At 44.6% G+C, this 21,387-nt stretch overlaps 2 protein-coding genes and 1 long non-coding RNA gene across 4 annotated transcripts in view; 1 reads left to right on the forward strand and 2 right to left on the reverse strand.

The window, feature by feature from the left end:
- The window catches only part of EIF5B (eukaryotic translation initiation factor 5B), a 40,181-nt gene extending 33,118 nt beyond the window's left edge, over positions 1-7,063 (reverse strand). The window contains exons 1-2 of the mRNA XM_061459685.1: positions 7,009-7,063; positions 6,628-6,733 (exon numbers count right to left, since the gene is read on the reverse strand). Of these exons, the coding sequence (XP_061315669.1) occupies positions 6,628-6,733; positions 7,009-7,048 (146 nt within the window). The 5' untranslated portion in view covers positions 7,049-7,063. The remainder of the gene's footprint in view (positions 1-6,627; positions 6,734-7,008) is intronic.
- Positions 7,064-9,882: 2,819 nt separating this feature from the next.
- On the forward strand, positions 9,883-18,843 carry TXNDC9 (thioredoxin domain containing 9). 2 transcript variants are annotated; one of them, XM_061459687.1, is made up of 4 exons: positions 9,883-10,134; positions 12,319-12,437; positions 14,363-14,617; positions 17,310-18,843. In XM_061459687.1, exons 1-4 carry the CDS (start codon positions 9,934-9,936, stop codon positions 17,425-17,427), a joined length of 693 nt encoding a protein of 230 aa, XP_061315671.1. In that variant the 5' UTR covers positions 9,883-9,933; the 3' UTR covers positions 17,428-18,843. The 2 variants fall into 2 exon arrangements, with proteins under 2 accessions (XP_061315671.1, XP_061315670.1); XM_061459686.1 differs by having other exon boundaries at positions 9,913-10,122.
- Positions 12,318-12,683, reverse strand: LOC133272512 (uncharacterized). The gene is made up of 2 exons (XR_009744456.1): positions 12,550-12,683; positions 12,318-12,487 (listed from the first exon to the last, which is right to left on the reverse strand). It is a non-coding gene; the product is annotated as an uncharacterized LOC133272512 (long non-coding RNA).
- Positions 18,844-21,387: the final 2,544 nt, after the last annotated feature.

A 21,387-nucleotide genomic window follows, 5' to 3' on the forward strand; every position in this document is an offset into this window, starting at 1 on the left:
CACGTGCATCTTCCCACATGCAAGTGCATCTGCACTGCAAGTTATGCCCATGAGCTGCCACATGCTTTGGGAGCTGCAGTCAAAAGGAACATAAGGGATTGTAACAGAATTGTTGGAGAAAGAGGAAAAGGAAGAGTAAACAACACTGCACGTCACAGAACTGAAGATGCAAGACGCAAAACTGACAAGAAGCCTTTGATTACACAGTACCATTCCTCTCGCTTTACTGGAAACTGAAGCGAGACTGATGGTGGATGCTACAGTCCAATCTCAAACTACAGATGCAAATATGTGATGCAGCCTATCCCTCCCTCGAGGGAACCTGACATTCACAGTGATGTCAGCTAGAACTAACACCACCAGATAATCACAGCACCTCTGCAGAGCCTATTCCAAAACATCACTGGCTTTCCAGGTTTATCCTCACTCCCATCCCCTCAAACTCTCTACTATAACATACACCCAGTCTAACCATGCTGTCCTTCTCAAACATGTATCTGTTTAAATTCTTTCATGTCATCTCTCCCATTGCCATACAGTCAGGCAGCCCTGTGACACTGTATTGCCACTGCTAGTAGCAGTAAATAAGCTCTGCACTGCACTGCACTTGCAAGGCCTTAGGACTACAGCTACTTTGTCGGGCTACTTTGGCTGAACTTTTCTTAACCTGCCTGCAACTGTTCCTTGATTTAGCTGTGACAGCAACTTCTCTAATTGACCAAGGTGCCTATGCCTAATTGCTTCTACTTTTGTTTACTTAGGCAGGCTGCAACCAGAGTCTCATATAGAGAGCAGTAATAAGCAGTCACTCTGTACAGAATGAGATATTCACAGCTCTACAACAACAGAGTCATAGAATCACAGAATAACTAGGGTTAGAAAGGACCTTAAGACCATCTAGTTCCAACCCCCCTGCCGTAGGCAGGGACACCTTACACTAAATCATATCACCCAAGGCCTCGTCCAACCTGGCCTTGAACACTACCAGGGATGGAGCATTCACAGCCTCCCTGGGCAACCTATTCCAGTGCCTCACCACCCTAACAGGAAAGAATTTCCTCCTTATATCCAACCTAAACTTCCCCTGTTTAAGTTTTAACCCGTTACCCCTTGTCCTGTCACTACAGCCTCTAATGAAGAGTCCATCCCCAGCATCCCTACAGGTCCCCTTCAGATGCTGGAAGGCTGCTATGAGGTCTCCACACAGCCTTCTCTTCTCCAGGATGAACAGCCCCAACTTTCTCAGCCTGTCTTTATATGGGAGGTGCTCCAGTCCCCTGATCATCCTCATGGCCCTTCTCTGGACCTGTTCCAACAGTTCCATGTCCTTTTTATGTTGAGGACACCAGAACTCCACACAGTACTCCAAGTGAGGTCTCACAAGAGCAGAGTAGAGGGGCAGGATCACCTCCTTTGACCTGTTGGTCACGCTCCTTTTGATGCAGCCCAGGATACAGTTGGCTTTCTGAGCTGCGAGCACACACTGCCAGCTCATGTTCATTTTCTCATCAAGCACCACCCCCAAGTCCTTCTCCACAGGGCTGCTCTGAATCTCTTCTCTGCCCAACCTGTAGCTGTGCCTGGGATTGCCCCAACCCAGCTGTAGGACCTTCCACTTGGCATGGTTAAACTTCATGAGGTTGGCATCAGCCCACCTCACAAGTGTGTCAAGGTCCCTCTGGATGGCATTCCTTCCCTCCAGCGTATCAACCGAACCACACAGCTTGGTGTCATTGGCAAACATGCTGAGGGCGCACTCAATCCCACTGTCCATGTCAGCAACGAAGATGCTAAACAAGACCGGTCCCAACACCAATCCATGAGGGACACCACTCATTACTGGTCTCCAGGTGGACATTGAGCCATTGACTACAACTCTTTGTGTGCAGCCATCCAGCCAGTTCTCTACCCACCGAGTGGGCCGTCCATCAAATTGATGTCGCTCCAATTTAGAGACAAGGATGTCATGCGGGACAGTGTCGAACGCTTTACACAAGTCCAGGCAGATGACATCAACTGCTCTACCCCTGTCCATCAGTTCTGTAGCCCCATCACATAAGGCCACCAAATTGGTCAGGCAGGATTTCCCCTTAGTGAAGCCATGCTGGCTGTTACCAAGCACCTTGTTGATTTTCATGTGCCTTAGCATGCCATCCAGGAGAATCTGCTCCAAGATTTTGCCAGGCACAGAGGTGAGACTGACTGGTCTGTAATTCCCCGGGTCATCCATTTTCCCCTTCTTGAAAATGGGGGTTATATTTCCCTTTTTCCAGCCATCGGGAACTTCACCTGACTGCCATGATTTCTCAAATATGATGGCCAGCGGCTTTGCAACTTCATTTGCCAGCTCCTTCAGGACCCGCGGATGGATCTCATCAGGACCCATGGACTTGTGCACGTTCAGATTTTTAAGATGGTCTCAAACCAGTTCCTCTCCTACAGTGTGCGCAAGGTCTTCATTCTCACAGTCCCTGCATCTGCCTTCCAAGACTTGGGTGGTGCAGTCAGAGCCTTTGCCAGTGAAGACCGAGGCAAAGAAGTCATTCAGAACCTCAGCCTTCTCCAAATCCTGTGTAGCCAGTTCTCCCGAGAGCTTCCTGAGGGGGGCTATGTTCTCCCTAGTCTGTTTTTTATTTGCTATGTACCTGTAGAATCCCTTCCTGTTATCTTTAATACCTCTAGCTAAGTTTAATTCTAGCTGGGCCTTAGCTTTCCTAACCAGGTCCCTAGCTTCCCAGACAACATCCCTGTACTCTTCCCATGCCACCTGTCCTTGCTTCAACTTATTATAAGCCTCTTTTTTCATCTGAATTTTCCTCAGGAGCTCCTTATCCATCCAAGGAGGTCTCCTGGCCCTCCTGCTGCACTTCCTTCTGGTTGGGATGCAACACTCCTGAGGTTGTAGCAGGTGATCCTTGAGTATCAACCAAGAGTCTTGGGCCCCTCTGCCCTCTAGGGCTCTATCCCATGGAACCTTCTGAAGCAGGTTCCTGAAGAGGCCAAAGTCTGCTCTTTTGAAGTCCAGGGCAGTGAGCTTGCTGCACGCTCTTCTCACTGTCCTGAGGATCTCAAATTCGAGCATCTTGTGATTGCTGCATCCAAGGCTGCCCTGAAGAGTCACATTTCCAACGAGCCCTTCCCTGTTGGTGAGCACGAGGTCAAGCATAGCACCTCTCCTTGTCAGCTCCTCTATTACTTGCAGAAGGAAGTTGTCTTCTACACAATCGAGGAACCTCCTGGATTGCTTGTGCTGGGCCGTACCGTCCTTCCAACAGATGTCAGGGTGGTTGAAGTCACTCATGAGAACAAGGGCCTGTGAGCGTGAGATGATGTAGTACAGAGAAATACAGGCCTGATATAGCAGCAGATGCCTTGAGAAGTGGAAGCACAGGGCTGAGAGGAGAGGCGTGCAGGCATGGATAAACAAGACAGCTTGTACAGGACTCAGCGCTGGACATACCACAACTCACCAGCAACTGACCAAGAGAAATGCAGGCCTGGACAAAACCATTTTTAGGGGTAACAAACAAGAAAGAAGCATTACCTAATACACAGTGCCTTTTACATATTTGGATGAGACACAAAGCTGCAAACCAATGAAAAGCAAAGGCACATTAGCAAGCATATAAAAACATCTCGGGTGGATCCCAGAGTGAGGAAGATGAAACCGTCAACATGAACAACCATATTGCTCCTCATGAAGGGCACTGATGCTGTAACATGCTGCAGCAGCTTACCATCACCAGGATGAAATCCTAAAACTCAGAGCAGCGGTGAGGGTGAATGCAACCATTTCAACTGAATGGTTGTTCTCTGTTTTCCTAACAATCTGAATTAATAATCATTACTCTCTCAGGATTTCAATTATTCTAACAATAAATTCTTGGCCTCTCTTTTAAGGTATGCCTCCATTTTTCAGCACAAATGAGGCTTTGTGCACAGCACCCAAGAGAGGCCTGTGCTCAGTAATTTACAGAGCTACAGAAACGTGCACAGATACACAAAGAGAATAAGGTATCAAGTAGCACCAAGACTCTCAAAGCATCCCTGCACAGCAGTCACTGTCACGGAAAAGCCCTGAGCAGCAGTGCCTCAACACATGAAGGCTTTTGCACGACTCTGGCATCTACCACACTAGGTGCAAAGACAAGCACTAGGCCACTTTTACTTTCAAGCACAAAGATCCACCCTTCCTTCTTCCTTCCCAAATCACACTTGATTCATTTTCTCAACAGAGCTGCTCCCAAGATATACCTGTGAAATACAAGCTGACAACAGACACTAAGAAGCTGCATATATGGTATGGCAAAAGGTGCAAGGAAAAACAGTCAAGACAAGCAGAACACTTCACTAGTTACATACTCACTACTCCGAATGGACCAGAAAAACTAAAACAGTTTGCACCCTAACACGGTAAAATGTAACAACTTTAAGTCACTAACATCTTATTACAATACACATACAGGTAGCAAAGAATGCTTAGCGAGAAAAAAAAATTGTTTTGTGAAACAGCCATCATAGGAAGTACTTTCATAACAGAAACAATGACCCAAAAAGGATACACAAACTGAGCAGTCTAGGTAAGGAAAAGTTGTGATTTCCACTTCAGACACATTTGAAGATACGAGTTTTCATTTAACTCCTTGTCAGTATTAACAATTAAAACCACTCTCCAAATTGGTTCTGTATCTGGTTTTATTATCTTATAGTGACAAATAACAATATGTTCTCTCCTACTACTGTAAACACACACAATGTCATTCAGTTAGTGTTCCATATGGTTAATACAGCTGCCATTCTAAGAATCCTTACACACAAGGAAAGTTCACAGATGGGGCAGTACCCAAGATGACATGCACATAACCACAGAAGTGATCCTCTTTCCTTATAATCACTAAAATATACAACATCTGCATTTATTAAACATATACAAGTCACCAAGTTACAGCGTGACCTATAGCACTGTCTCCCATTAAAAAAAAACGAAATGAAAACCAAACACTTCGGGCACTGCAACTGCACCGAACAGCTGTTTTTAGCTGACAACCGAGATCGGCTCTCACAACCAGCAGTCAGCTGACACTGCTCTCGGACAAGCGCCCGAGAGCCCAGGCGAGGATCAAGGAAGCAGCATGCAGAGACCGCAAAGGAGGCGGCGGCGGCAGCAGCGACAACACATCCGCTCCAGCGCCAACCGACAAGTTTCTCCCACCGCGGCCGCAGGACACCCACCCGCCCGCCCGCCCCGCGCGGCGGTGCCGGGCCCGCCGTATCCTCAGGCTTCCGGTGCCGGCCGGGCCCGCACGCACAACCAGTACCGCTCCACCAGGTGAAAAACACGACCGGGCCTTCCACCCAGCCAACGTCCGCCCGGCCGGGCCGAGCTGGGCCTAGCGCGCCCCTCCTGCCCGCCACCTCCGACGAGGCCGCGAGCCCCTGCAGGCCTGACTCAGCGCCGCGACACCGGTGCTCACCACGAGCGATGTCAGCAGCCCAGGAAAAGGGACCGAGGCGAAGAGCCGTCATCCACCCTACCTGTCCTCGTTCTTGTTCTTCTGCTTCTTGCCCATAGCGGCAGCACCGTCGCTTAACGCACACTTCAACGCTACCCGCCCGCCTGCGCGCAGACCCGTGCATATGGGGAAAGCCACCGCCTCCACCGCCGCCGCCCGCCCCTGACTCGCGTCGCGCACGCGCCCGCCCAGCCCCACCTCCACCTCCACCGCCGTCCCGGCCTGCCCAGCGACGACCGGCGGCCGCCACCGCCTCCCCGGCCGGGCACTGCCTCCGCGCGCTGGCGCCCCCCGCCGGCCGGAGGGGGAACAGGCGGCGCTGCCGGGACGGGGATCGAGGGGAAGAATCATAGCATCAACTAGGCTGAAATAGGCCTTCAAGATCATGAAGTCCGACCTTCACGCCAGGACTGCCAAGACCACCACTAAACCGCGTCACTGAGGGCCTCATCTGCATGGGTTTTGAACACTTCCAGGGACAGTGATTCCACCACTTCCCTGGGAAGACTGTTCCAACACCTGATGGCTGCTCTCAGGGTTTGCATTGACTAGACACAGCAACATCGGCTTTACTTCCACCAGTTCCATTCTTCAGGCAGCCCTGGCAAAGGTCTAAGCAATGCCCCAGATCTGCAGGTTCCATCCCACTTTCCCAAATGGCCGCATTTGCTCCCTGCTTGGCCATAAAAAGAGCGACCAGATAGCCAAAGTAAACACATCTGGGAAGCTTTTATCCAGAGTCAAAAAGGACAGTTAGGTCCAACTGGGCAAATGGAGTGGTTAAGAGGAAAGCTTTCAGGGCACATGGCGAGCAGGCAGTAGCTGAGATGTGGGCACTGCTCCATGCACCTCGGTATCTTTCCTCTGCTCACAGCTTTGCTGGCCCATCATCCCCATCACTTATCCCCATTGGAGGTGAGGTGTGAACGACAAAACAGTACCATCTGCCCTGTGGTGCCTGGCCTCCCACCAAAGCAGGGGCATGGAGTAGACAGGGCTCAGTTGTACCTCAGTGTAAAGGATCAAACTCAGCTCCATTGACAGGAGAGGTACACTGACAGGGAGCTCGGCTGCTGGGCAGCAACATCAGCCAAGCGTTTCCTTCCCTCATCACCACATTTTCTCAGCATACAGAGATTTTTCTCCCTCTCCCCTCCAAGAAACAGTACAGGAGCTGAAACAGTGCTGCATTCTCTTGCAGGGGAGACTGAACAGTGCTGCTGTGGGACAGGAGAAGACAGGATGTAGACTCACAGACATGGGTCACAGAAGTCAGACATTCAGCACTGAGTATTACAGCAGGGGGGAGGCTCTCAGTTACAACCCCATCTCCTCTTGGTAATGTTTCTCAAGAGCAAAGAAAGATGGGGCAGGAATAACAGTGATGATGGGGATCTCGGATATTACAGTATTTAATATGCTTCGAGAGCAGCACATTTTCTGTCATTGTCACAGAATCATAGAATACCAGGTTGGAAGGGACCTCAACAATCACCTGGTCCAACCTTTCTCGGCAAAGCATGAATCAAAGTCATAGCCCCGTTAATTTTATTGGCAGACAGAGCAAGCCTCACTGTTCTCTTCATCTTCTAGCCTCAGGATCACCACCTCCATCTTGTTTCTCTCCCCAAAGCCCTCAATTCCTACTTTTCTCCACCTTCATACAGCTGTACTCCTTATCAGCCTTCCCACCTCGGGCACCCAGCAGACTGCAGATAAGACCAGAAGTTTATCTTCCCGCCCCACCTTCCCCATCAGCATAGTTCAGTACTGGTAAATCAGATTTCCAGGAAACAAGAAAGCAGAACACTTGGGATTTTTTTTTTAATCACACTTTAATATCCTGTTATTTAAATGTGCGCATCTTCCAGCGCACTTGCAACAAGAGCAGCAGAGACAAGCCCCTGCCACTCCAGCACGGCCCTCCTGCTCTCACCAGGCCTGCAGGAGAGCCCGCCCGAGCCCCACCTGCCCTCACCGAGGCGCCCTTACCTCACGGCGTCACTCGAGGGGCCTAACCCCGCAGATCCCGGCCGTTATGACCCTGCCGCGCCCCGACTCCCTGCGGGAGCTCGGCCTCACATGCCCCAACCCCGAGAAGAAATCCACGAGGAGTCCCCCAGGAAGGAAACAGCAGTACCCCCCAACTCCCGCCGGCGGCATCACTCGAGAGCCGTTCACTACCGCCTCACACCGAGTGGAGGGAATGGGCGGGGCTCCGCAGCGACGGGGTGCATCCTGTCCCTCCCCAGAATCGCTCGGCCCGTGTTCCGACGCTTCCGTCGGGCGGGTCACAAGAGGGGAAGACAGAGATAAGCCGGTGCGCAAGGCCGGGAGGAGAGCGATTGCTAACGGAAAGGAACAGGACGGGAGCGGACAGAACACTGCCCCTGCAATGGTAAGTCCCGTCGGGCTGGAACCGCGGCTGAGCCCCGCCCCTGCCGCTGGGCAGACACACTAAACCCCGCCCGCCCGGCCTTTAGCGGCTGGTGCGACTCCCACCCACCCACAGCGGCGCATGCGCGTTAGGCTATCAGGGAACGCAGTGGCCAGCGCTGCGTACGCTCTCGCGAGACTTCGGTGGGGTGCGGCCTGTGTGAGGCGGGGAGTGGGGTAGGGGGGCGTGCTGTGCGCGGCAGCGGAGGAAGACGTGGAAGAGGAGGCGTGAGTGGGGTTTGAGTTCCGTGGCTCTGGCCGCTTGTGGTGGGGGGCAGCGGGGCTGGGAGAGGGTGAGGCTTTCCCTGGATAGCTCCTAAGAAGCTGGATGGGTGGGTGTGTGTGTGCGCGCGCGGGTCCGTTCTTTGTAACGGCTCCGCAGTGCGGGTCCTCCTCACCCCGCGGCGCACCTCGGCCCCGTTACGGGCCGTGGGTCGGGCCCCCGGCGTCCCTCTGTAGCAGAGAGGGCAGGACCCCGTCAGCGTTGCTGAGCCCCCTCGGGAGCCAGCCTCGGGCGCACCCCCTTGCAGAGTAGGAAATGCTTATTGGCGCCGAGGCTTCCGGGGCTGGAGGAGCCGGGAGCCCTCTGGGGGCCTCAGGCTGTGGTGGGCATTGGCTGGTGTTTTTATGTTTTCCTTCCTGTTTGCTTGGAGGAGGAGTCTGCCTCAGCTGAGCAGGATTCCCTCTCTCCCCTGAATACCTAGCGGCTTCCGAGGTGCGCTAGCAAGCTTCTTATTTCCTATGTAAAGGCAAGAAAGGAGATAGCAAACATTTATGGAGAGACTTGGTAGTTAGCAGCGTCAGTGAGAGGGAGTCAAGATGAGGCGCTGCAGGTCAGAGCAAGCGTGGTAGTGACACGTGTGGAGTGTGTCAACAGGGTCAGCACTGCTGAGGTTGTTTTGCATTTGGAGTGCTGCTGTGATGTTGATACTTTGCCCATCGCTATATAAAAAGCTTTCTTGCCTCGGCATGCAAGGTGTTTTACAAAGCCAATTAGTTTGGCTGGTTTGAAATACAGCCAAGAGTAATCTGGAACCCAAATTCACATCAAATCTATGGCCTGCAGGTTGAGAATCTGATTAGGGTGACTGTGTACTGCCCCCATTTCAAAACCATCATTCATGGCAATAATGTTTTTTTGTAGTGTAAGATTATTGGCGAGAACAATCAATTACATTGTCCCAGCTCTTCATGAACCCCAGTCTTGGTATCTTGTGCATTTTGAAGTGTTTGGGCAGGAAGACCTTTACAGAGGAATGATTTCAGCTGTGTTTCTTCTCACATCAGTTAGGTAGTTGTTGGGGGTTTTTAAATCCTTTTGCTAGCTGCCATAGGCCGGTGTTTCCAGTAGCAGTTTTGTTGTACTAGTTGAAGCAGTGTACTGGCCTGAAGCAGTGTACTGGCCTAAAGCATTTGCTGTTGAGCACCTTGTCTTTCTTTTAGCTGAGGAGTGTTAATTTGGATTTAGATATGTTAATCTGCATCAGGTACTTAAAGTAACTGCTTTTAAACTTTTGATGGCTACCTACAGACTGACCATTGCTTTGACTTACTCTGGGACATCTTATACCTCCTCTCATCAGCTTGGAGCTTTCCGATTATATCTTCTAGTTTCAGAATATTTATTAAAGGTACGTGGATCTGGATTGGCCTGAGAGTTCTTTGGAACTGATGAATTCTACTTCTTTATATTGACAAGTAATTTCCAGTTCCTTTGTGCTTTCAATAACTGCTTTTGGGACTGAGAGAATAGGGCTTGACTGGTATCTTTGTTGCCATCTGTGTTCAATGAAAAAGTATTTTCCAGGGGGAGTTGCACTATAGAAAAGAACAATCTGTTATCTTCAAATAGCATAGCATTTTGTTTCTCTGCAATGTGAACTGCAAGTAAAAGAGGTCAGGCTTTTAATTAAGTGTTTGTATAAATGTTAATTCCATGTATCACTATTCCTACAGCTCTGAAGAGATCACTTTCTAGTTAAAGATGGCTGCTGATACCTCTGTTGACATACTTCAAAAAGTTCTGGAGAATGAAATCCTTCAGACTACCAAGGTTGTGGAAGAACACCTGGATGCTGAAATGCAGAAGCTGGACCAGATGGATGAAGATGAATTGGAACGCCTTAAACAAAGGAGGCTTGAGGCACTAAAAAAGGCCCAGCAGCAGAAACAGGTCATTCCTGCAGTAGTATAGACTCTTGATGTATACAGTGTAACAGACTTCCTGGAAATCTTAGGGAAATTTTGCATGTGAATTAAGTGGCTTGGAGTTGTTTGGGTTTTTCCTCTTTGGGTGGGGTTTTTATTTCTTCCTCACCTTTCTGTTCTTACTAATTTTAAGTTACCCAGGAAAGCAAATATCTGTCAATGTGTGCATGCTTTGAGTTTTTTAACAGGAGCTGAGAGCAGCCTCTGTGGTCCTTTACAATAAGGATAGGGTAAAGAGTTTCGTACAAAGATTTGTGTGTGTCTTTATTCACTGACCATTGCTGTCTGGAAACACAAGTGTTGTAAGCAATCTAATCATAAGCCTTTAGGCCCCTTAAGCTTCCGAAATCAGGAGGTTGTTACTTATGGCATGTAAGTGATGCATGCCATTCTCTTAAGGGTAGAAGAATGATACAGAGCTTTTCCTTGTTACTAGGGTGAAATCATTTGTCACAGTCCTAACCCAATGACATGCCTTTGTATGACTGCTCATTTCTTCTTACAGGAAAGAAATACTGCTTTGCTCCCTGGTGTCTCATGCTAAACTGTGGTCTTTGTGCTCCCCAAAAAGTCTCTTTGAACATAGTTCACAGTCTGAATTGGGAGTAGGGAAGCCATAGGTTTCTTAGCTTACTCCATCTAGGCAAAACCAAAACAAAGAAATAGAAGGGGTCGGGGGAGAAGGTGACTGGGTTGAAAGAGATGTTCTAGCCATTATGGAACGCATAAAAGCTAATGCCATGCACTGAAATGGGAATGCAGTAAAATGACATGGCATAGTTGGTATGCTGGAGGGTGGCAGGGTTAGTGGCTTTGATAATCTAAACATGGAAGTAGAGAAGGTGGCATACTATTTGCTTGTCTTCAAAAGTTCAGTTTATTCTAGTGTTTTCCTTTTTCAGAAGTCATAACATTTGGATGTGAACATGTGGTAGTTCTTATGCAAAAACTTGGTTATGTCAGTTGATCTTAAGTCACTGTTCTCATGCATTTTCAAATACAAATTTGAAGTAGCATACTACCCTGTAAAAGGTGTGTGCTGCCACACTGGCCTGGAAGCAGAGGGGAAGTAATGCATATCCACTGATGAATAAGTCATTTTTTGATTTGCATCATGATGACGTCTTCATGTGGTCATACCTCTGTACAACGTCCAGGAGATTTTGTTCTATGCTAATATAACTTAAAGGATATTTTTCGTTTGCTTGGATATTTTTTGTTTGCTTGGATATTTTTTCTTGCCACTCTGCTAAGACAGAACTGCAAGATCAAGAACAGTGATTTATCTATACTTCTTTCCCACCACCCCCCATTAGAAATGAAAAGTTTTTTGTCAAGTCTTGTCATACTGCGCTACTTCTAATAATTCAGCTTAGTCTGTAGTTGTTTTAGTTATTAACTTTCAGTATTGTAGAAGCTCCTTGTTTCTTAAGTGCATTAGCTTTTTCTAGACTGTATTTGTACACCTAATCAGACAGGTGAAGTTGCCTGGTTGTGAAATTTTGTTTTTCCGTACATTTTCTGATTAATGATGTGCATGCGTTTCCTGAATGGTTCTCTGGAAGCCTAGCTCATACTAAGGTACCTTCAGTATCTGTTTTGTGACACATAAACGTAATTTGCTGCAGGTGAGTTGGCAGGCTTTCTTCCCCCCCCCCCCCCTTTTTTTTTTTCTTAGTTAAAAAATGGAAGAAATCTATTTTAAAACATGTAATGACTTGAATCAGTTCTGGACAAGAGTTCTGTGAGTGTACAAAAACATTGTAGAGAGAGTAGCCCAAGCTGTTGATTAGCAGTTTTCAATTGCTGCGTTTTCTGTCATTGGTTCTCTCTGAACTAGTCTAGCCTTACTGAAAGGCTGCACTGTAGAAATTTATGCAGCTCTGCAAGATTTGTATTGCCTAATAGGTAAGACTGCCTTACTGCTGAACCACCTATCTCTTGCTGAGAAAGAGGCAACCCAGAAGTATTGCCTAGCCTGGTGGCATTTGTATATTTTCAAGACAGATCTGAAGGGGAGAAGTAATTTGTTTCTCCTTCTATGAAATGGGTTTCCACTGCAGGTCCCATCTTTAATTTTTCTTAAAAGCTGTACATTTTGCATGTAGGTGCAGGACTAACATAATCCATACTAATTATTTCCTCTTATGTTTTCCAAAAGGAGTGGCTTTCAAAAGGACATGGAGAATACAGAGAAATCCCAAGCGAGAGAGACTTTTTCCAAGAAGTCAAAGAAAGTAAAAACGTGGTGTGCCATTTCTATAGGGATACAACATTCAGGTATAGTAAATAAGCTGTGCTCAAGAAACCTTTTGTTTATAGATGTTGTCCTGGGTTCAGCAGTAGCAGTCATGTTTCTCCTTCTTGGTAGCTGGTGCAGTGCAGTGTCTACAGAAACAGACATGTTCTTTTGTTCTTTCAAATTTCACAAATAAATAGGTATTTTTAAAATAATCAGATTCCTTCATTTTCCAATTCTCATTCTCTTCTCAAAACATTTGATTTTTAATTTTTTTCCCATTCCAGTTAATCTTTACATGATTTGACAACAATTAATACTTAAGTAGTTCATTAGAATATAAATGTATAACTTCTTTGACCATATTTGGGAGAGTGCTGTGTTTCATTGTTTTAGTTTGAGGGAGCCATGTCTCTGAATGTAGTGATTATATGGTAGCAACATTTCAAAAAATTGCTTTGGTTGCTCTGGACAGTTCTGACATTTTCAGAGTTTAACCTTTTACTTTGAGAGGATGTGGATACCAGTTGCAGCTCGGCTGCTTTCCCTTTTTGCCTGTGCCCTTGTGATTATGTCACACTTCCAGGGTACGAGATGCCTAGCCCTGAGAATATGTCCTGACTCAGAACTGGAATCTAAAATAATATCTCCCACTTCCTTGGAAGAATGTTGGAAGTTCCGGGTTGTAGGCTGTTCCTCAGTGGGTCTGTCTTAGTATCTTCTGTTAAAATGCAGTTGCAAAGTAAAAGTAGTTTGTTGAAGGAAGAGCCAGTTGTCCTGGTTTTGGTGTTGGTTGGTCATGCTACCCCCCACCCAAGGTGTTATGTTCTCTCTAGTTTATAGAATATATATAAGCTGAAACAGCCTCAATGTGAGAAACTGAAAGAGGTCAAAGCTGCATTATGTCAAAGCGAGGCATCTGTATCCTACGTTTTCTAAGTTAAGCATTGAAGCTTCAGAAATACGTGAAGCAGTTGTATCTGACTAGCTTTTTCTTAAAGGAGTTGAAAGACTATCTCTGAAGATAAAGTAGATTAGAACAGGTTTAGGTTGTTTGTTTTCTAGTTTCATGAATCAATAAAGTCTATATACTCAGCAGAAAGAACTTAAGAGAAAGTTCTTTGTAAAATGTATCATGCTGACAACTAGCTTGAACCTAGTGTGTCAGGTTTACCAGCCACACTATCAAGCTGTTTTCATCCTTGCCCACTCCAGCTTTTTGATATGCTTGGCTCTCCTCTGGAGTTGAGGGACAGTCACATCACAGAGTTCATGCAGCTAAGTCAAACCTTTTAAAGAAGACAATCCAGAAAGCTGAGGTTGCAGATGACAGGTCTACAGACCTCTGCCATCTGACAAGTATTTTGAACAGTTCATGTCACTGTCCCTTAGCTGAAAATAATTGTATGCTCATTCCTGTTCCATTGCAATAGAAAAATGAACTATTTTTGTCTGTAGCACTACTGAAGCAGACTGTGCAGATAGCTTATTTTCCTGTACAGTGAGTTACCACATCTCAGTTGTGGGGGTGGTGACTGAAAAACACCAAAGTGCTGCAGCATTTTGAGAGCACTTTTCTGGCAACATGAAGGCTCTTGTAGAGGGATTTTTCTAGCTGACAGGCTGTGAGCTAGAGCAGGAGTCGGAGGGAAACTTCATCAATAAATGCAGGCCTCAAGAAACGAGAGAGGCCTTCAGATGTATGTGGGAGTAATTAGGAAGGAATTAGAGAAATGGATGGTGTAATTGTGCAATAAAGGTGCTCCAGGCTGTTACTCTAATAGTCATCAAATTCAGCTACCTTTGAAACACAGTTTCTCTTTAAACTAAATTCTTAATTACAAGGGTCGTATCTGAGGAGTTAATGTGGTAGAATTAGCTCTTCACTGTTCAAACTTTCTCTAAAATGCTCATTCTTCAGCTTATTGAGTCTAACACTTTTATGTGTTTTGGGTTTTTTTCACAGGTGCCAAATAATGGACAGGCATTTGACTGTATTGGCAAAAAAGCACATTGAGACAAAATTTGTGAAATTAAATGCTGAAAAGTCTCCTTTCTTGTGTGAGAGACTGCGCATCAAAGTACTTCCCACTCTAGCACTGGTAAAAGATGGAAAAACGCAAGACTATGTTGTGGGTTTCACTGATCTTGGTAACACTGATGACTTCACTACAGAGACCTTAGAATGGAGATTAGGCTGTGCAGATGTAATTAATTACAGGTAATTAACTGGGTTGTGATTGTTTTATTTTCAGATCCAGTGTAAGAAGGTGCTTGCAGACAGGAGGATCTGTAATATTTTGTGTCTTTGATACATTGTATACAACTGGCACTAGGCTGAGGAAGTTGGGGCTGTTCATCCTGGAGAAGAGAAGGCTGCGTGGAGACCTCATAGCAGCCTTCCAGTATCTGAAGGGGGTCTATAGGGATGCTGGGGAGGGACTCTTCATCAGCGACTGTAGTGATAGAACAAGGGGCAATGAGTTTAAACTTAAACAGGGGAAGTTTAGATTGGATATAAGGAGGAAGTTCTTTACTGTAAGGGTGGTGAGGCACTGGAATGGGTTGCCCAGGAAGGTTGTGAATGCTCCATCCCTGGCGGTGTTCAAGGCCAGGTTGGACAGGGCCTTGGGTGGCATGGTTTAGTGTGAGGTGTCCCTGCCCATGGCAGGGGGGTTGGAAGTAGATGATCTTTTCCAACCCTAACTATTCTATGATTCTATGACACACAAGAATTAAATCCAGTTGTTTAATCTCTGTATTTGGCAAGGGAAAGAAGTATCTCCTTGTCTGAGTACTGAGACATTGTAATGACCATTGTGTTGTCCTTTCTGTACAGTAACAAAAATAAACCCAGTTCTTGGCCCTGAGGTGTATGAAGTAGCTATGATGCTTTGATGTGGCCTTTAGGAGTCATGCATCTCATGGAATCCTTTCTAAATCAGCTGTAGAATCTTATGTGTCACACATAAAGTTTGAGCATTTTTAATCCATCAGAAAATGTAGCAAGTTACCCTTAAAGTGCATCCTAGTCCATACTGCATACATGAATATGAATTCTGGTTTTCAATAAACAGTACAAGAAGTGAAAGCAAGTTGCAGAAGTGCAAATAAATCATTTGTGTAGCACTACAATATAATTATCAGAAATCCCACATTTAAGACTGCAGAATAGAAGGTAGTAGTAGATAACTCTCACCACAATAGCCTAATTTTACAGGAGAATAACTTACCAGAACTTTCTGCTTTGCTTTCCAGTGTGGCTAAAACATTATCTTTTTAAGTTAATTTTGCTCTTTTATTTTGGATGTTTCTGGGGTGTACATTATTATTTTAAATTAATTACCTGAGTTTATTTCCGTCTCTAATTTCCAAATTTTTGGAAGAAGTATTGTATCTTAAAGAAACTGCTGTTCATTTTAGTAGCTGTTGGAACTTCAGATAAAATGACTGAAATAGAAATCTGTATTTCAAAAAGGTGTTAACAAGTTCAGAAACGAGCAAATACACAGAGGCGTCAAAGACGGTTTGGGTAGTATATTCTGGACAGCAACAGCCTTTTATAGGATAAGTCTTTCAGTGGAGTTGTACCAAGCTAGACATGTGTATTCCACTCTTGGAGCTCATTGTGAAGTGGGGAAGTTTTGATCTTTGTTCATTTTGCCAGGTCCTGAGTTTGGTACCCTGGCTTTGCAAAACATCTACATAGCCCAGGAGATCTGTTGGAAGCATTCGTGTACAAGTGTTGCATTTCCACACTCTGATTGTAATGTCCCATGCTCTGGAGCTCCTGAAAGGAGATAGTCCTTCTCAGAGCCTAGAAACAGTTCTTTTCCTTCAACCTGTGGGATAGGTAGATGGTAAAAGGATATACTATATTTAGGGAAAGAAAAAAAAATAACAAACTGTTAGGTCACATTGTTTGACTAAAATCAGGATTCACGTGGTATATCGGCTTATTACTGACATGTGGTTAGCTGGCAATCAGTGAACTGTTGATTCACGATTAGTATCAACAAAATGTTATTTGCAAAATGTTAATACCTACACATTTCTAAACAACCTTTCATAGCTACTTCCATATGGTTCTAATTGCTCACTTACTGATAATAAGATGCAAACCCCTCACAGGTGATGTGAGTGAAAGCATGCACACGCTTTTCCAAGCAAGGGGCAGGCATAGCCCCTCCTGTAGGAGATGTAGGTGCTCCAGCTTTATGCAAATGCCTGCTGTTCCCAACAAGCCGCGGATGTGCACACTGGTGAGGGAACCCTACAAGGTCTTGCATTCACACTATGAATCCTTCCATAGTCTGCTAGCTGGAGTGCAGTATCCAGCGGAGAAGCTGCTCTGTCTGGCTAGGAATGTAAACAGTGACTTTTGGCAGTACAAAACCCAGTTTATATGTTTCTACTCTAAAGTCCCGTTACGAAATTTTAGCTGCTTCTGTACGTCTGGCTTCTCATTTGTGTTGAAAAGTCTCTCTAATTCCCTGGTTACTGCCTAATCAGTTAGGTGGGAAAAGACTTTCAAGGTCATCAAGTCCAACTGTTACCCCAGGACTGCCAAGTCTACCATAAGCCATGTCACTAAGGGCCGCCTTGTAGTCTGGCAGATGGATGTCTTTAGTTTGCAGCAAAAGCCATTTCACATAGGTTTTTTTCCTTTTTTTTTTTTTTTTTTCTCTAGAGCCCTACTCACAGCTGCTGTTTATGTGCACACTCCTAAGTACAGTTACCCAGGCCAGGATGTGCTATGCCAGCAGCACTGCAATGCTGCTTAGGGTGGCTGTAGGGAGTAGCGGTTGTGTTCTCTTACAACGTTTTTCTGAAGAAACAGGTAATGAGAGCTGCTACTTACTGTCTGTATGAATATGGCTTTAATCAACATGTCTTACTCTTTTTTTCTCTAGTGGTAACTTGATGGACCCACCTTTTCAAAGTCAAAAGAAATTTGGAACAAGCTTTACAAAGTTGGATAAGAAGACCATAAGAGGAAAGAAATATGATTCAGATTCTGATGATGACTAGAATGGCAGCTATATGTATTTATAAGTCATCTTTTGTTTATGCTTGGTACATTTCTAAGAATGTTTTTTATACAGCTTACTGCTTTTCATTACATCTGCACATAATGCTCATTTTTCTATACAGTTTTATACAACTGAGTCATAGCAGAAAAAAGCTTAACTATTTTATTTTTCCTCTTTTGGAAGTCATTTGTAATTAAAAAATCTGAGTCCTTCTAATTAAATACTGTGGCAAATGATGAACTTTGTCTCAAGTATAAGTTTCTGAAGAGTTTTGAAGTAACTGTTAGAAACAACTGTACCAAGTCACACCAAAGGTCCCTCTGGCCCGGCATCCAGTGTCAGTGGCCAAAAGCAGATGCACAGCGAAGAATAAAAACAGTGAGAAGATAATAATGCTTTCCCAGAATATACTTGAAGCAGTCTGTGGTGCGGGGAACTCCACATCTGAGAGCATTTGCTGGTTAAAATCATGGAAAAAAGATCTCTTTAAATCCTCATAATATCCTAGCATCCATATCATATGGCAAGGAGCCTACAGTTTAACTGCTGTGTGAAGAACTACTTTTTATTGCCTTTCTTGAATCTGACAGTTCGAGGGCTTTTTTTTAATTTGCTGATTTTCTTCATTAAAGGAGATAATAGACACTTTTAAAAAAGATTTTTCCCTATCAGATCCTCTCCAGTTGTCTTTTAAAATCTATTATTACCTATCAGTAAAGGAATTATGCATTTTAACAAATGATTGCTTATCTTATGGTGCCATATCATGATACTAAATAACTAAACTACGTTGCACTATAAGTTGTAAAAACAGTCGTAACCTCTGTGAATTCTGAAATAGATGGTCAAGAGAAATGCCCTTTTACCATCTACGTATGCTGCATGTTAAAGCTGATACAGCGGGTAATAGCACATAGCAACAAGCATATTGAAAAATAGCCTTGTTCACGGGTTTGTATAATTCTGTGGTTGTGAATGTGTGGATTTTATAGCAGGTGCTTTGTACAAGAGAGTAGAATAGAGAAAAGTGCTTGGGAGAAACCTTGATCTGTTAAGTTTAGCTATAGAGCTGTATACTGTGTACTGTTCTTTAGTAATGGACAGAGTTTTCAAGGGAGGATTTCCTTGGAAGACAATGCAAAATTTCTGGCTAAGTGAAGAGTTGAAGATTGTTCTTTTCATTTTGAGGAAAAAAAAAAAAATAGTTTGCTTTGTGCTGAAGGACCCTTCTGAGGTGGTACTTTGAATCCAGTTGGTCCAAAAAGTGGTGAAGTGGGTCTAGTTGGTCTTGCTACCTTGTAGTGGAGAACACTTGTGATTGGGCCAGCCCAGCAATATATCTCTGTAAGTAAGTTTAAAAAATTATATTTTATTTCTGTTCATGTACATTGAAATAAAATTATTTTAATTCTAACGCTGACTTTTTCATCCTTTCATATAGGTGGTCTAGGTGCTGCAGGCCATTTTTTTTCTTTACATAAGGTCCATCAGAAAGTTGTATGTGCTCTTTCTGGATTCCTAGCAAACTGCATACAATTCTAACATTACAACATCGTGTTGAGAAGGCAGCCAGCCTAAGATGTACACAGCTGCCTGTTAATCTCTAAACGCACTAGAAAGGGCTTAACTTATATTTTTAATCCAGTTGCATGAAATCCCATTTAGGAAACCAATGTTCCAACAGTATTTTTAAGACTGCCTTAGCAAGACTCATCTCCGAGTCCTAATTATGTTGAACAGGTTGTGGCAATATAAAATCACGTCTAACGTAGTTGAGTGCTGTGTGGAAACGTGGGCTTGTCAGGATTCTAGCATGGTGCATTATTAGAGGTTATCCAGTTCCATGTGTGAATAGCCCCATTACAAACTTGATGTAAATCCTAGTCAGAGTCTGTGGTTTCATGTCACTTCAGCTGCTGATGTTTTTTTCTAGGTTAATTTTCCTTCCTTTCTTTCTTCATCTGGATTGTAATACAGCAATACACACTCCAGTGCTGATACAAAATGTTTGCAGGAATGCATGGTTTAGGTAAAAGGGGAACTTGAGACTCTTTGTACTAATAAGTTTAATTTCTCCATTCTTGATCTGCATATTACTTTGAGATGAGCAATCTAAATCCAAGAATTTTATTTGGTCTGAAACTCAGAAATTCTTTGAGGATTGGAAAATCCTTGTGATTTAAGTAGTGAGGAACATATTATTCCATGGTAAAACTCAGTGATTTTGCTGTGCAGATTAACTAATGAAGTGTCCATGATAGTAAGACCTGGGTCAGCAAGCTAGAAGTGTAAACAGTACTAAGAACACTCAAGCAAATGTCAGCTGTACAGACCTGAAAAGCCCAAAACTTGTCAACAGCGATCTAGTAGCAGTATGGCTGGTAGATGAGAAGATGACAGTAATGTGCAATATCTAGAAAGGATGAAGGTTGCATGGGATTGCTTACAGCAAATAGATTGTATATCTAAGGACGTGACTAAGTAAGGTTCCTGAGCCTAGATTAATCATGAAATGGTACCTGGTCTGGCATTTGTTAGCCATGAAAGGGCATTGTACAATAAAGAGATGAGAAATGTTCACGTATAGCTTTTTAAGTTGTGGGGCTTATGTATGAACTCAGCATGTAACTTTAATAATGACTAGTGCTTGAGTCTGTGCTTGATGCTTGCATGAAGTAGTTATTAAAGAAGTGCATGCAGACAATAGTAACCAAACAAGATCTGCATTGTTCAGCTGTTTGTTAATGCTAGATTATTGACTGGGCACACTTTGATCACTGATTGATCCCACGATATGGTTGTGATGGTCTGCTCACAAGATCTAGCTGAAAGTTAAGTGCTGAGTTGAGCTTTGGGATTTGGGAAGTGTGAAGAGGTCTGTTCCCTGAAAGAGATAGGATGAGAAATAAATCTGGAGAGGGCAACTGAGCAGCTGCTCTCAGACCCCATTAGCAGGCTGGATTGCCTGCTGCTGTCATCAGTGGTCATTGAAGGAGGCTGACCCACAAGATGGATTGATGCCTTCCAGTCCTTGTTTCCAAGTAATCCACACTGTGCTATTTCCCATCTAGAAATTATAAAAGGAGTATTTTTCAATATATATTTATAGACAATTCAGGCTTTGAACAGCACAGTTTCTAAAGCAAGCCTTTTGTCTTCCACATGAAAGTAAACCCAGCATCCTCAGCCCAGTGTGAGGGATGCTGTCATTTTGTCTCTCACATACATGCGCACAAAACCAAGCACAAGCTGGTGCATTAATAATGCAGCTATTGAACTCATTGCATATTCAACAGCTGTGTATTCCACTTTTAAAGGGAAAACTCTGTCAGGAGTGGATGGATCTGTCTGTCTCTTTAGAACAGCTGTATATGACAGTTCAGGAGTGAGGGCTATGCTCTGAAAGAAAAGCCTCTGTAAGAATCAGAAGTGAAGACTACTTGAAGTTACAGTAGAGTATTTTAGAACTGTTCTGAGGGCAATGTTGCCCCTAAGGATAAGTAGATAGGTTCCTCTACATTACTGCTCTGAGGGTCTACTCTGATCTTCTGTTCTTCGATCATGCTTTAGAGCTTTCTGTGTTAAGCGTGTTGTATGTGATCATGGTAAGCCAAGACATTCCAGTCTCCCAGATGCTCCTGGTTAGCCATTCCCCTACAGAGCACTATTCTGTATTGTATGCTGCAAAAGGGAACATGTGCCTCCTTTATCAGTTTAAGCTAACACATGAAATTGGCTAAAGTAGTACATAAGAGACCAGATCATCACCACAAAATACTCTTGTTCAAATTTGGTGGATTAATTTTAAGTGCATGTGCACTGAGTGATATTTGATGCTTGTTGATGGAAAGGGAGTAAAGAAAACTAGCTTCTAGCAATGTCGTGAGGAGCATATTCTAAGGCTATATGTTTTTTGGATTAGCCATTACAGCCATGGCTTTAGCTGCCTAAAACTACC

The sequence above is a fragment of the Pezoporus flaviventris genome, unplaced genomic scaffold (genome assembly GCF_033815535.1).
Source record: "Pezoporus flaviventris isolate CSIRO_AGI_PZ_B2104156 unplaced genomic scaffold, CSIRO_AGI_Pfla_v1 ptg000030l, whole genome shotgun sequence".
Taxonomy (NCBI): domain Eukaryota; kingdom Metazoa; phylum Chordata; class Aves; order Psittaciformes; family Psittacidae; genus Pezoporus; species Pezoporus flaviventris.